The sequence below is a fragment of the Panthera uncia genome, chromosome E3 (assembly GCF_023721935.1).
Source record: "Panthera uncia isolate 11264 chromosome E3, Puncia_PCG_1.0, whole genome shotgun sequence".
Classification (NCBI taxonomy): domain Eukaryota; kingdom Metazoa; phylum Chordata; class Mammalia; order Carnivora; family Felidae; genus Panthera; species Panthera uncia.
The window spans coordinates 8,634,752-8,650,245 of record NC_064815.1 but is presented as its reverse complement, the minus strand read 5'-3'; the positions used below and the strand labels follow the sequence as shown (position 1 = coordinate 8,650,245).

Sequence of the window (15,494 nt, the reverse complement as noted above, 5' to 3'; positions counted from 1 at the left end):
TTTCTTTCTCCTTTCTCCTTTGTAGCAAAGGCCAGCAATCCTTTTCTCTAAAGGGCCAGATAGTCGGTTGTTTTGGATTTGTGGGCCATGCAATCTGTGTCAAAATTACTCGATGCTGCCACTGTAGTCCCAAGGAAACCATAAACAATATGTAAATAAATGGGTGTGGCTGTGTCCCAATAAAACTTTATTTAAAAAAGAGGGAGTGGGCCAGATTCGGCCCCTGGCTTGTAGTTTGACTTATGGGATTTCTTTATATATTCTGAATGTATTTTTTTTTATGTGTAGCAAATATTTTCTTACTAGTCTTTTCATCTAGTGTTATCATATTTTTGATGGAAAGAATTTCCTATTTTAATTACTATTTTTAAAAAAGTAAGATTTGCCAAAACTCAGTATCTGCCTGGGTTTATTTCCCATCTTGTTTTAAATATAATCAGGGCTCTCTGGAAGTCCAGTGGGAGAGCATCTAATAATTAGGTACCTAATACACAGATGACATCATCTCAGTGTGCAGGTAGAAAATTAGAAGGCTCTCTTTGCAAACAAGCAGGGAAAAATGCCGAGCAGAGAGCACTATTCTCTGAGGCAGCCCACATGCCCCCCACCTGCAATGCCTGAGGGAGAAGACCCGGGAGACGCCCAGGATGGATTATTTCCACCCCCAGAGACACTAGGAGTACTCACCTGGTTTGATGGGCTGCCTATTTGAGAAGGTCAGAGGTGCAACGAGGAATTTGGTCTCTGCAACTGGCACCCAGTGATGAAGAATTTTCACTGTCCAGACCCCAGGCCTCAGGGGCAAGTTCAAAGGGGGCTTGTAGTGAGTGAATTCGGCAGTGGATTCAATCAGGATGTCATAGGTGGCTGCGATGATGTTGACGGGATCCACCCAGATGACAGTCACGGTGACATTGGGGCCCTTCCCCCATTTCTGCATGCCTACTGGCTCATCCATGGGCCCCAGGAGCCCCCCAAAGTTGCGGAAGAGCCGCTCCTTGGCATCCCAGTCGGTGCCAACCTGAAAGAAGAGAACGAGTCTTGGAATCACTGAGCCGGATTTAGGATACAGGGTCCCAGAGAGGCCTACAATCCTGCTTGTTGGGCTACATACACCCATTTTACAGATGAGGAAATGGAAGCTCTCAGGAGGTCACCTGCTCAAGACTGCAAAAGTGGTAGTAAGCAGAAGATTTGAGATTTGGACCCAGTCTGTGGTCTGTTCATTAAACCACTAGGCCTCCTGGGCCTCATACAGCATTTGACACTTGGAAAGAAAACACACAACATGCACTGAATCAATCAATGCCTGCTGGCAGGCCATCCCGAAGACACATACCTCCACTGCTCAGCAGGTGCGGGCGGTTTCCACTTTGGTTCTCCGTCTTCTAGATCAGGCACCTCCATCTAGTATGACATTCTGAACATGAACGGAGCTCAGGTTTCTGAGCTGCTCTATCACAAGCTGGGAAAAAGGAGGGTCCCTCAGCCTCACTTATTGCTGGCAGTTCACATGGCTCTCCTGGGAAGAGACCGCTGTGGCCTAACGCACTCAGAGCTAGACCTTAGGGGTGGGAGGTGGCTGTGACACCCACCCTTCCTGCCAGTGAGCTGGTGTCTGTGTGGCTCTGACTGGCTAGGGGCCTGCTCTTGGCTTCCCTCCTAACACTAGAGTCACCTGCAGTTTGTTCTTCAGCCAGAGTGGCCAGGAAGAGCCTCTGAAATGTCCTCTCGCTGCTGCTCAGTGCCCCTGTGGCTTGCTTCACTGTGCTTTCCTGGTGCCTAGCACCATGCCTGGTGCACAGCAGGTGTCTGTGTCTGGTTAATATCTGTCACATCGCTGAGTGAGTGACATCGCAAAGAAATGAATGGACTACACAGATCCCTGATACTGAGCTGTTACTATTTCAAACCAATTTAAACGAGGGGTCTTCTGCTCCCCCAGGAGATTTAATTTCATGTTTTTGAAGATACAGCATGTGGGCAATGTTGTCAGCAGATAATGAGCACACTCTAAGGCTTGCCTGTTTCTGTGGTCTTTCCATGACCAGCATCTCCAAGGTGTGCATGCGGGTTGGGGTACAGGTGCACAAGAAGGTGCACCAACACCCCGAGAAGATGCCTCATGTACAGGCGCTGGCTTACTTTCTTGTTCTTGCCACTGGTTGCTGTGTCTGGTCTTTCTCTTAGACCCAGAGCTCCGTGGCTCATGCTTCCCAAGAGCTTACCATGGGACTGGCTTAACGCTGAGCGCTCCAGTGCACCCACTTGTTTGACCCTCTCCGCTCTGTGAAGGGGAGACACCATCATTATCCTCGTTTTACAGATGAGAAAACCGAGGCTCAGGGCACTGAGGTCACTTGTTGTGGTCAGTGAGGGGCAGAGCCAACAAGGGGACCCGGGAAGTCCAACCCCAGAGGCTGTGTTCTGGTCCACTCTTGTGTTGCTGATCATTCATTCACTTGCTCATTCAAAAGTTCACTCACACAGACGTGCCAGACGCCTACTGTCTGCCAGGGATGCATGCTCCCACAGCTTGTTCCAGGTTTCCATGTTTACACAAGAGCCTATGGACTGGGACCGAGGAGCTGTCCTAAGGGCAGCGGAGGTAGGGATGGCTGTGGCACTTCGGCAGGGGTGGCCGGCCCTCCCAGATCGATGATAATGCGGCATCCGCTGCCACCGTGTGGATCAGCTCCCCCTGAGGACCCTGGTGCTAGCACAGTGGCTGGAACACAGCAGGAAGCAAACAGCTACCATTAACTGAAGAAATGAATGAATGAGCCTGCAGGATTCCAGATAGCCTCCACGTCTCGGAGAGTTTTCTCAAGAAATGCAGTCCTGTTACATCCCCTACATCCAACCCTTGCTGGTCTCAAGTCCAGTCTCTCATCCCCATCCTGCGTGGTCTCGTCCCTTTCTGTCTCGCTTCATCTCCGCCCCCCAGCCTCCCTCCCATTCACCCCTGCTCCAGGACACCTGGATGTCTTGGCGCCTCTGTGAGGAGGGCTCTCTCTCGTCTCTGACCTTTTCTTTCTTTCTGGCCCTCTGGCTGGAACAGTCTTCCTTCCTTTCCCCACCGTCCTCCTGCCCAGACCGCACTCCCCACAGAGAGCTCAGCCAATGCATCAGCTTTACTAAGAATCCTTCCCAGTTAGAGGCACCACCCTGGTGCTTCTCTAGTCTCTTTTTTAAAAAAAGTGTTTATTTTTGAGAGAGAAAGAGCGTGAGCAGAGGAAGGGGGAGGACACAGAGAGAGGGGACAGAGGATCTGAAGTGGGCTCTGTGCTGACAGGAGAGAGCTCAATGCAGCGCTTGAACTCAGGAGCCATGAGACCTTGACCTGAGGGGAAGTCGGATGCTTAACCGACTGAGCCACCCAGGCGCCCCGAGGTGGGTGCTTCTCTAGGTGTTTGCCCCTCTCAGTTTTGGGTTTGTTTTTTTTTTTTTTGCACAGTTTTACACCTTTTAATTTATGTGTCTCTTTCCTGAGCTCTGGACTGCCAACTCCATGAGGAGAGTGGCTGTGTCTGGCCTGTTCACCGATGTATCACTGGTGCCTAAGCAGTACTGAGCACATGGTGGTGCTCGTCTGACTTTCTCCATCCATCCATCCATCCATCCATCCATCCTCTATCCATGAATAATTAGGGGCCAAGCACACGGACATCCCTATGCACCAGGCCCTCCACACGCTGGCTTTCCCACAGACACTAACAAATGGAGGACTGCTCACAAACTTACTGGGGTCCTACTTAAGGAAGGGCTTTGTGGCCATTTAGGGCAGTGTGGGGACGCTCCAGACCAGTGTCCTTAGATTCCCCAAAGAAAGGGGGATGACCAATTCTCTTAAGTCTGAGCTCTAAAACCAAGATAGTCCAGATAGAAGATCTGTACAGCAGCTGTCAGTGGAGAAGTGGATCTCATTTCCAATCCTAGAAGAGGGGGCAGAAGCCTGGCTGCCTCCCCCAAGCACGAGCAGGGCTGCCTGAGATGGAACCCCACTGCTGTCACAACCTCTGGGGCTTCAAGATCTTTTCACAGACTCACCGTGCAAGCCCATGAACGCTTACTACATAGTGATTACTACTCAAATTTAAGTGCCTGTTCAAGTTCAACATATGGCTCCCCAACTTCAAACCCACTAAGAGCTTCTCACTGCATTTCAAATACAATCTGAGCTTTCCTTCCACGGCCTTCAAGCGCCCCCTCATGATCTGTCCCATTCCCTCCGAGACCTCCCTTCTACCACTCTCCCTCTCACGGTGCTCTGGCCACACTGGCCTTGCTGCTCCTTGAGTGTGCCAAGCTCCTTCCTGGAGGCCCAGGGCCTTTGCACATGCTCTTCTCTCTGTTTGGAATGCTATAGGTCTTCCAGTGGATGGTTCTTTTTTACAGGATGCTGCTCTGCAGTAATCTCCTTAGAAAAGCTTTCCTGGATGAACCATCCCATTGGAAGTAGTCCCCATCAGCCTCTTCAGTCCTCAGCAAGGACAGGAATGAAGTTTTATGTTCTTTAGCTGAAATGTTTTTCTTCATTTATTTGCTCACTCACAGGCTGCCTTACCACCTGACTATAATTCCATGACAAGAGCCTGTCTAGGTCACCGTGGTCTCTCTGCACCTAGTACACTGTAGCCACTTGGTGACTGTCTGTAAAGCAATGAGCATCTTTTCTGCCAGCCACCAGCATGGCACTCCCATGGGATGGAGAAGTCCCTCTGATGGCCCAACAATGGCCACCTGCTCTGAGCCAGGCCCTGTGCAGAGTCCTGGGGCTGTGCTGCCACAAGGCGGGGGGGCATTCCCTACAGTTCTCTCCTTTCTTTTTACCAATTTTATACTGTTTGCCTTATAAATTATTAGGAATTCAGAAAAAAATTCAAAATACAAAATCCAGGGCCCCCTGCATCACACGCTGTTGCTCTGCCAGAGGTCTTGGTGGTTCTCACATCAAAGTTACCAGCCCTATGGTAGGAAGCCTCACAAATCACTAGCCATTGAGTGGCCAACCTCATTTGTCACCGCCAGAAGTGCCCAGTTACCCACTGGCAGGCTAATAAACAGGGAGAGCCCAGCCACCAGGCATCTGTCTCGTTAATGGGACGTTAATGTCTTCAGTTGGCCGCCCGGGGCCCCCAGCGCAGGATCCAACTGGGGCAGTGTCTAATGGCCCCCTGATGCTGGTAATTTATGGAGTCGACTTCCATGGCAGCTTGAATCCAGCCAATCCATTTGGATCCTTAATTGAGAATGGTGGCTTAACAAGAAACCCCATGCAGTAGGGCACAGCTCGGCCAGGTAGGCCACAGGCGGCTGGTGACGGACCGGCAGGGACAGTATAAGCAGGTGGGATCCTTCCTGCCTATCCCCGCCCACTCCCAGCTTTTTCAAGATACTCCCTATTCTAAAACTAGACTCTTCGTAGTTAACCCAGCAGCCCAGCTCACCGGGACTGCTCAACTCCAGAGATGAATCACCTTCTCTGGCTCCTTGCTGATATGGGGAAGGCAGAAATCAGGTGCTGGAGTTTTGTGTGGGCGACCCTCACCACGCTGGATCATGCTTCCTTTCCTCCGGCATCCCCCACCCAAGTCGACATACTCCTTCATTCAGAAATCGTATTCAGCACCTAGAGATGCTGGGTACAGGGAACACAGTCCCAGCTTTCTCGAGGATGATCAGCAAGTGATCAGAGAAACCAACAAGATGATGTTTAAATGGTAAGTGCTAAGAAAAGAAAACAATAAAATAGGTACATGTCAAGTGGAGAATTTGCTCTTGTGGCATATGTAGGTGGGAGGGAAGGCTTCTCTGATGGTTCACCATTGGGATGCAGATCAGAATAACAAAAACAAAGCTATGTGAAAACCTGGGGGAAAGTATTCTAGGCCGGAAGATGAGAATCTGCCAAGCTGGAGGCAGGAACAAGCTTGGCATGTGTGACAACAACACAAGAAGTGTGAGTGGGGAGGAGAGTGGTAACAAATGAGGCTGGATACATAGAGGCCAGACTGGGTCTGCAGGTATGGCTGATGTCATAAGGGTGGTGCTGGGCAAAAAAACAAAAACAAAAAACAAAATAAAAACTAAAAATGCATCCCATGGATTCATGTACCCACACACCTGTCTGTCTATCCAGTGGCCCACCTGCCCACCTATCCACCCATCCATCCATCCATCCACCCACTCACCCATCCATCCATCCATCCATCCATGCATCTATCAATTCATCTGTCCATCCATGTATCCATCCATCCATCCATCCATCCATCCATCCATCCATCCATCCATCCACTCATTCAATGACTGATTTGAATAAAACCCTGTGCTAGGAATTGGGGAGACAGAAACACCATTAAGCATGAGATACGTGGGCAGAGATACCTGGGCTCAATTTGGAGCTCTACCACTTCCTAGCTAAGATCCAGAAAGTTCTTGGCCCTCCAGAGGCCTCAGTTTTCCAGTCTGTAAAAGGAGACTAATGCCATCACTTCATTACGATACTGGTTTGTTCCGTCTATTGCTAATACAGGTTTAGGAGGAGTCACTGGGTAGGATAAAAAATTAAGAGGATTCTACTGGTAAAAAAAACAGACCAAGGGTTCAGGTCAGTTTGGACCACTGAGAGCGGCCACACACTCTGTCTCTCTCCCTCCTCCCGTTTAAGATGCCGGTTCCCGTGCACTGGAAGATCTGCAGGTATGGGGTTAGCTATCATCCAGGCTCTCCAACTCCCCTTCTCTTCCATCTCCATCCTCAAATGTCAGACTGGGAAACAGAGGCCGGCAGGGGGGCCGCAAAAGACGAACAAGCATGACAGGACTCCTACCTCAGAAAATTGGAGCCTCCCGAAGTCACTGGGGGGACTTGCAATCTTGAAGACTTTCTTTGGCATCACCCATGTCTCCAGGGTCTCAAGTTTGCTCACGGCCAGATTGGTAGCGTGATGCTTGATCAGAAAGCCCTGGAAGCGGTCCGCAAGGAAGTAGAGGTGGACGGATGCTGGGTGGCCCATCGGGTAGTACCTGTAACAGATGCAGTCTTACGTGGGCTCATGTGGTAGGGCCAGAGGTGTGTGGGCTCACAACAGAGCGCGTTACCCATCATACTGGGGCCGTTCCAAAAACAGGCCCCGTTTTACACAGTGCAGACCATGGTCCTTTGCACCCTCCTGAAAGCTGCTCCCTGTGTATCTCGGGTCCCAATAACTATAAATGACTTCTTGGCTGTTTATAAATGTAAAACATGCTGACTGAACAAAAGCACAATAAAGAAAATAAACATTATTACTTTTGATGCTTCTTCCCAGGGAGGATGTCAGTTCACAGTTATTTATTGATCCTCTGGTGCTAGGTACCAGAAAGTGACAACAGTATGCCAACGGTGCCATATTGATGTCTTTCCCTTCAGCCTTATTTTCTATACATATATTTGCATATATCTTACATATTTGGGATAATACACCTTCTGCTTTTATTCTGCTTTTGCTTCATAGTATTGCCTAAGCATTATGTCATGTCTTTGAAAAGTCTCTGAAAACATGATTTTTTCTGAGTGTGTGCACACACACCACTCCCTTGTAATGCCATAGGTCATAGAGCAAGTCCATCTTTGGATGCTTAATGTGTTTTTTGTTTTTGTTTTTTTTTTTTTTGCAATTCTAAACAATGCTGCATTAAACATCTTTTAATAAAAAACCTTTTTTGGAACATCACTCGCTCTCATCTCCAAAAGGCTCTTTATGTCTGCTGTTCAACTTTATCAGAAAGGTTGTACTGATTTACATTCCCACTGTCCTTCTCACCCCACAGCATTGGGTATTATCCTTAAAAACTATTGCCAGTCCAAGAGATATACACACAAACAGGTAGCCCCTTAATACACATGCCTTTGATACTCAAGGTCTCTCGGCTGAAAGGGGCAGGGAAGCTAAGCAGAGGTACCCCAAGGAGGCGGGCGGGGAGGGGGGGAGGCACAGAGAGAGGGGAGTTGTGGACAGCTCAGCTCTTTGTCCTTCCTAGCATGAAATAAAAGCTGCCGGCCTCTGTAATGTGTTAATAGCATAACACTCAGAAGGTGCTGGTGGCCCCTAGGGAACAGCATTCCACAAATCATTGCCCCACCCCTTGTCCTTCCTGCCCTCTGGCTCCAGTCAGGAGTTTAAGTCTTCATGTCCAATTATAATGGTCAGGGAAGCTGCCTTCCTGTGTTGACACATCTCCCGAAGTCACCGTCTTGTTGTTGGGATGCCTCCAGGGCTCTGAGAAAAAAAGCTTATGCTGTCTTGGGATTGCCAGTGGAACATTCAGGGCTTATGCAAACCCGCTTTGGGTCTGGATGCTGGGAGCCACAAACCCCCCTCCCTGGACTGTGCTGCCGAACTTTCTGCCATGATGGGAATGCTTTTCTCCCCTGCTGTCCAGTACAGTAGCAACCAGCCACCTGTGACTCCCGAGCGCTTGAAACGTGGCCAGTGTGACTAAGGAGGTGACGTTTGAATTTTAGTTAATTTAAACGTGAATGCTCGCTTGTGGCTGGTAGCCACTGTGGAGAGCCTAGAGTTGTGGAGGGGTCTTGGGGCAGCCTGCATTCATGTCCCCAGTTCTTCACCTCCGCTGTCTCCACACTCTTTTCCATTTGACTCTGTACGTCTCCTTGCACCAATGAGACAGTCTAGTTCTCGGTCTTGAATCTGTTTTGGCTAGCAGAGTGTGGTACAAGGGGTGTCATGCCAGGTCTGAGCCAGAGCCTCCAGAGTCTTGTACATTTCTACTTGGCTCTTGCTCTGTTGTGCCTACCTTGAGAGCATGCCTGAGCTTGCCTGCCAGGGGAGGAGGCACGGAGAACAAGAACAGAGCCATCCCCACTATCCCAGCAGAAGCCATCCTAGATCCGCTGACAAGTCTCAGCTACAGACAACAGAGCCCCACTTGTGACCTGCAGCTGGCTGTAGATGCGGAAGAGACACCAGCTGAGACCAGGAAAACTGCCCAGCTGACCCACACACTTGAGCGCTGTGTCAATGCTGATCCTTTCAAAACACTAATTTGGGACTTGTTATGTGGCATCATTACATAGATAGTCTGTCCACGTTTGTTCTGTAAGGTGGGTAGGGTCAGTGAGGGTGGACAAAACATAGGAGAGCTTGTCATGAGAGTCAAGAGAAAAAAGTGGTTCCAGAAGGGAGTGGTCAGTGGTACTAGGTGCTACTAAGGGATCAAGTAAATGAGCCATGGTCAAGCACTCTAGAAATCCAGGAGTTAGTCTTTGATTGCTTGCCTTCCCTCACCTTCTATCAAGAAATCCTGTTGTTCCCACCTGAATCCATCCTCTCTTCTCCTTATGCACTGCTAGCATCCATCCTCATCCAAGCCACCATCACACCCTACCTGGCCCTTTCCAGGACCTTCCTTGCTTGTCCCTTCCTACTGTGTCCACCGTAACCCATTGTTAGTAGCCATATCCACTGTCCACTGCTTAAATACCATAAGTGGTTTGCTTGATGTCTATGATAAAATCCAACCTCCCCATGTGGCTGACCAGGTCCTGCCTCTCCTTCTAGCCTCATTTTGTTTCCCTTTGTCCCAACCCTTTACCTTCTAGCCACATGGATTCTTTATTTTGGGTTCTTGAGCATGCTAAGCTCATTTCTACCTTGGGACCTTTGCACAGGATAAACTTTTTGCTGGGGATGCTCTTCTCCTGTTACATTGCACGTCTGGCTCTGTAGTCCCATTCTGCACAAATGTTACCACCTCAGAGAGATCTTGCTTGACCACTGAATCTTAAGTCACCAACTCAATGCTACCATGTGGCTTTTGTTAGGTATGCTGAGGTACTGTCTTTACACTAGAATGGAAAATCCTTGAATTCAGGGGCCTGGTTTGTCTGGGTCACAGCCGAGTGCCCAGTGCCTAACAGGGCCTGACACATGGGAGATGCTCAGTAAATGCATGTTGATTGAGTGAAAATTCTAGAAGGGTTTTCTCTTGAACCTTTGGCTTCTAAGGTGCATCTAGGGTACATATAACCCTATATATAACTGAAAAAAAAGTCCTGTGATACCTCCTCTTGACTGTATATGGTACTTGAGCAATTAAAACTAAAATGAGGGGTGTGCCTGGGTGGTTCAGTCCTTCAAGTGTCCAACTTCGGCTCAGGTCATGATCTCACGGCTTGTGATTTCCAGCCCCGTGTAGGGTTCTTTGCTGACAGTTCAGAGCCTGGAGCCTGCATCAGATTCTGTCTCTGTCTCTCTGTGCTCCTCTCCCACTCACTCTCTCTCTCTCAAAAATAAACATTAAAAAATTTAAAAACAGCAAGACAGGTCATTTTAATTAGGTGCAGTACAATATACAAAATCCAACAGGATATGACCCAAAGGGTGCCACAGATGCATCCCATCTGGCCCAAAGGGGTTTTCCTTATTTAAAGAAGGTGGGCATTGAAAAAACTTAGATTCACACAAAAATCTGGATTTCTAATTTCTCTTGAAAAATCAGTAGACTGGTTGGCAACTTCAAGTCTGCAATTCCCAGAAGGCAAGGATGTGCTGGAGCTCGGTACCAGGGCCCATGGGTACTCCACACTGGCATGGTCACCCCGCCCCGTGAGGACTGGCACTGGCTGACACCTGCTATTCTCTGGCTCGGGATAGCATTTGGATTTAAGCGCCTGTATTAAAATACTGACATGGTTATCTCTGGATGGTGGCTCAAAAGCAAACTTGTATGTATGTATGTATGTATGTATGTATGTATTTGTTTATTTTGTATTCTCTCAATTTGCCATTTCAAAAATTTCTGCAATGAACAAGTGTCATTTTATAATGAGAAAAAAAAATCAATAAACATTACTTTTATGAAAGGTTATACTATAGACTGGAAGGACAATTTGCATGAGACGCCCAGAGGAAATGAGACTCCTGAAATAAAGTTTTCATTTGCTATTTCCCCAGATACCCCAGAGGCAGGAATTCACTCTCTTTTGCCTTTTGGGATAAGGGTCCTTTGTCCTGATTTATTTGCAGGCACATATCCATAAATATATCTGCTTTGCCCACAGCAAGGCACAATGGTTCTATTATAATAAAAAATGAGGTAGAAGCCAAAGGATTCTAGGCCTGAGTCAACTTGATGGCTTGTTTAATCCCCAAACAAATACCAGGAGAATATTTCAACAACCCTAAATAAATTGTGGGTGTCTTTTGGAATTTCGTATCGGTCATTTACCTTATCAATTCCATCAAGTCTGGGACTAAAACTATTCTTGAACAACATTTGCCTCCCCAGAGTCAGACACCGAGTTACCTACAGGGATGCATGTGGTGGCTCTGAAAGCCAGGATCCTGTCCCCAAACTAGCAGGAGGGGAAAGACACTGGTGATGACCTTGACCCGGGGCACCGCACCTATCCGCAGTGGGCGTGTTGGAGGGAAGTCTGAGCTACTGGCCGCTTGGGAGAGGGAGGAGTGGGACTCTTAGGGGAGCCCCAGATGAGCATCACAGAGGCCTTGAAAGTGACCTTCAAAGACTGGGGAAGGGTGGGCCGCACAAGAAGCGGGGAGGCGCTGAGCGCAGGGAAACAGCCAAGGAGGAAGCGGTTCATACCAGCTACGAAGCGTGCAGCTCCCACACCGGGCTCAGTGTTGACTGCTTTTGGCAGCTTCACGATAATGGCAACTGAGATACCAACAGTGACATGCGTCCTTACTGAGCACTTAGCGTGTAAAACACTTAAATGGGATGATAATAGTAACAGTGATACGTAGCTCATGAGGCAGCATTTGAAGATGATCTCCGTTAAAATTCACATCACCTTACTGACACTATGTGCATCTTATAGATGAGGAAGCTGAGGCAGAGAGATTAATGACTTGTCCAAGGTCAACAGGTATGGAGTGCAGTCCTGGGCTCCCAACCCAGGCTGGTCTCCCTTCAAACCCAATCAGAACTCGCACGGAGAGGAGAGGCGAAGTGTGAGGCCAGGAGGAGAGAACGGAAGTGTCTGCTGCAGCCCAGCTGGGTATGCACCAGGCACTGGGCGGATACTCCCATGTTTGCAGCTTGGAGGGAACAAGACAGTTCCTCTTTCTTCTCTTCTTCCACTCCCCAGATGAGGAAACAGAAGAGCAAGGAGGGACACCAGGGGAGGCCTCAGTGTGGACAGACCGTTGTTCCAAAAAAAAAAAAAAAAAAAGAATAAGAAGAAATGTTTTCTCTTTGTAGTTAAAGGAGGGAGGTGGGATGACGAAGAGAACGGAGACCAAGAAAGAGAGGGAGAGTGATTAGCACTTCTGGGAATGCATCCTAAGGAAATCATCAGAAAACAGAAGGGGAAAAAAAAAAGAGGCTTTCTGCACAAAGATAGTCATCAGAACATTATTTACAATGGTCCATTACTGCCAAGGCAACGGGAAAGGGCAGAACCAGGCAAACTCTGGAATTTCTACTCAATGGAATCCTTGCAGGCATTAAAGAGGATCATTATCATTAGGGAGGCGGCAGAGCGGCATGGGGAAAAGGGGGCGAATATTATAACGTCAAATGAAAAAAAAAAAAAACCAGGGCTCCCAATTCTTGGTGCAATTATGTAAACATCTGCAATGCGCATTGCTGGTACGGAATAAGAGGCAGGCAAAATAGACCAGGGCTGGAGGGCTTCGCGAAGAGGAAGGGGCCGAGGGTGAATGATCTTCTACCTTCCCCTCTTCTTTCCATATATTCTAGAACACTCTTTCTTCAAGTCTCAACTGGTACCTGCTAGTGGTGGGTGAGATGACGCTAAGCGGTACCTGAACATCTTAAATAACAGTTCTGCATGTTAATGACGCTTCTGGTTATATTTTTAGGTGTGTCAGTGATAGTATGGCTATGTATTAAAAAGGAGTCTTTATTTTTCAGAGATACGTATTAAAAATATGTGTAGCTCAAATGGAAGGTCGCCTGGGATTTGCTGCAATCAAACTATCTGGGAGGAGGGTAAGTGGGCAAGGGCGAAGAGAGGAAATCACCTTGGCCCTGAGCTAGAGATTGCTAGAACTGGGTGATGGGAGCATGGGGTCGCACTCTGCTATTTCATATATACTTGACATTTTCTGTAATAAAAAGTAAAAAAAAAAAATAAGTTCTGCATTTTCATGGTTACCTTCCACTTAAGACAAACACCACTATACAACATGGTGATCTAAAGCTTCCCTGTAAGATACACGTACTTAGCATAAACATGAGTGCGCTGCAAGGGAATAAGTAGGTAAACAGTAGACTTGGTATTATGAAAAAGTGGAAGAGTGACCGTGGCTTAGAGTGGAAGAGTGCCGGCCCTTCGGACAGTTCAGATGCTTTTCAGGCCCTAGGAGACTGGGAGAGGTGAGGTGCGCGGCTACAGCCCCCAGAGAGGTGGAGGTCCCCACGCAGTGCCCCCTTTTGGTGCTGTGCCACCCGCCCCTCCTGCACCCCGGGACGATTCTCCCCACCCATGGGCTCACCGGCAGCTGTTCTCCCCCTCCACGTGCAGCGACGACTCAGCCCGTCGGAGGCCCAGGCGGGCAAAGGAGTGATACAAGGTGAGTGCCACGTCGCTCAGGCTGTGGGTGCCATCTGGCTCATCATACACGTTCTCCCAGTAGGAGCGGAGGCCCGGGGTGCCCGCGGGGTAGTTCCCGTACAGGTAATAGTCCAGCTGCCCGATGATTTCCTGATTCACCACGGCTTCGAATTTTCGGGCAAAGAAGGTGGGCCTGGCTGTCTGCTGTGCTCATGGGATAAAAAAAGCAGTGTCAGGGAGTGGGATGGGGGAGGGAGTGGGGGTTTGGGGAGCAGGGCTCGGCAAGCCACCCTGTCTGGATCCACATCCCAGCTCGGACACTTTCTAACCTCTCTGTCCTCAGTTTCCCTATCCGTAAAGTGGAGATCCTCAGAAGTGTGTTAGGACTGAATGAGTTAATATTTGGAGAGCATTTAAAGCAATGATGGGCACAGAGTAAGCATCATTTAAATGTCTGTTAAATAAATGACGTCCTAGATGTTTATAGCTGAGATGGATCTCAGGAATCATTTAGCTGAAGGTCTGGGGCAAATATAGCCTACAGATATATTTTAGTCGTCCAGCAGAGTGTTTTAAAATTGAATTAGCTGGCAATATTTAAAAAGTACAAGAGTTCACAGAAACAACTTTTAGCTTTCCTTTAAACAGAAATACATCTGGCAACATCCAGGCCCCTGTTCCTACATGGGAATGACTGCTTAAAGCTGGAGAGCAAGGGGGCGCCTGGGGGGCCCAGTCAGTTAAGTGTCCGACTCTTGATTTCGGCTCAGGTCATGATCCCAGGGTCTTGGGATCGAGCCCTGCATCAGGCTGCACTGAGCGTGGAGCCTGCTTGGGATTCTCTCTCTCCCTCTGCCCCCTCTTCCCTGTGTGCCCACTCTAAAATAAAAAATAAAAAGGCTGAAAAGCAGCTGTCCCTTTAGATGGGCATATCCTCTTCAGCTCGCTATAGTCTCCACTACTCCCTACTGCCTCCTGGGCACAGCAGCTGATTTACAGACTCACAAGGAACTCCGAGAGGTACTGATCAGAACAATCTGTGGGAGTGAGACTTAGGAATCTACATTCTTAACAGGTTTTGGGGGTGATACTTTTATAAGACTCCAGGGTAAGGTAAATGGTGCCTGACTGGGCTAAATACCACAGTCAATTGAACATTTTTTAAAAAATTCAGATTCTGGGGTCCATCCCCAGGCCTACAGACTCAACATCTCTGGAGATGAGGTTTAGGAATCTGGAGGCCAAGAAGCTTCCCAGGTGACCATGGTGCAGTATTAAAGGACCACGTATGTAAACCAAGTTTTCAAGGAAACTGAGGTCCAGAGAGGGAAAGGGACTTATGTAAGGCCATACAGCAAGCTAATGGCAAAGCCAAGATGAAGATCCAGGGTTGAGGATAAAGAAGGAAAATTCTGAGCCCACTGTGACCTACTGGGTCTTATACTAATATCTGGGCAGGGATCAACAAAGGGCCATAGTAACTATTTCCAGCTTTGCAACTACTCAACTCTTCTGTCATAGTGTGAAAGCAGCCACACAGTAAATGCAGCTGTGGTCAACGGGTGTGGCTGTTTTCCAAAAAAACTTTATTTACAAAAGCAGGCAGTGTGCTGGATTTAGCTCAGGGGGTGTAGTTTGGTGACCCCCATCTAGGACTGTGGAAACAAAACCTAGCCCTCCCTTGAGGAGCTAATGGTCTAGTGTTATTACTGACCTTAAGCTGGGTCTAACACTGTTTTCACTGCAGTGGGTTAATAGCACCAATGACCACAAAAACACCGAGCACATACTATGTACACCAAATGCTGCGTTACATCACCACCTCGAATCCGCAACTCTGCAAAGCAGGGATTATGAGTTTCATTTGACACAGAAGGAAACTGAGCTCATATACAAACTCACACGGCTGCAGGACTCTCAAGCCCAAGCTCTTTCCACTATGCCAT

General features: G+C 48.3%; 1 protein-coding gene across 1 annotated transcript in view; it reads right to left on the bottom strand.

Annotated features, from left to right (window-relative positions):
- The window catches only part of XYLT1 (xylosyltransferase 1), a 232,915-nt gene that overhangs the window by 16,113 nt on the left and 201,308 nt on the right, over positions 1 to 15,494 (bottom strand). The window contains exons 9-11 of the mRNA XM_049639366.1: positions 13,490 to 13,752; positions 6,833 to 7,028; positions 688 to 1,021 (exon numbers count right to left, since the gene is read on the bottom strand). Coding sequence (XP_049495323.1) covers positions 688 to 1,021; positions 6,833 to 7,028; positions 13,490 to 13,752 — 793 coding nt within the window. The remainder of the gene's footprint in view (positions 1 to 687; positions 1,022 to 6,832; positions 7,029 to 13,489; positions 13,753 to 15,494) is intronic.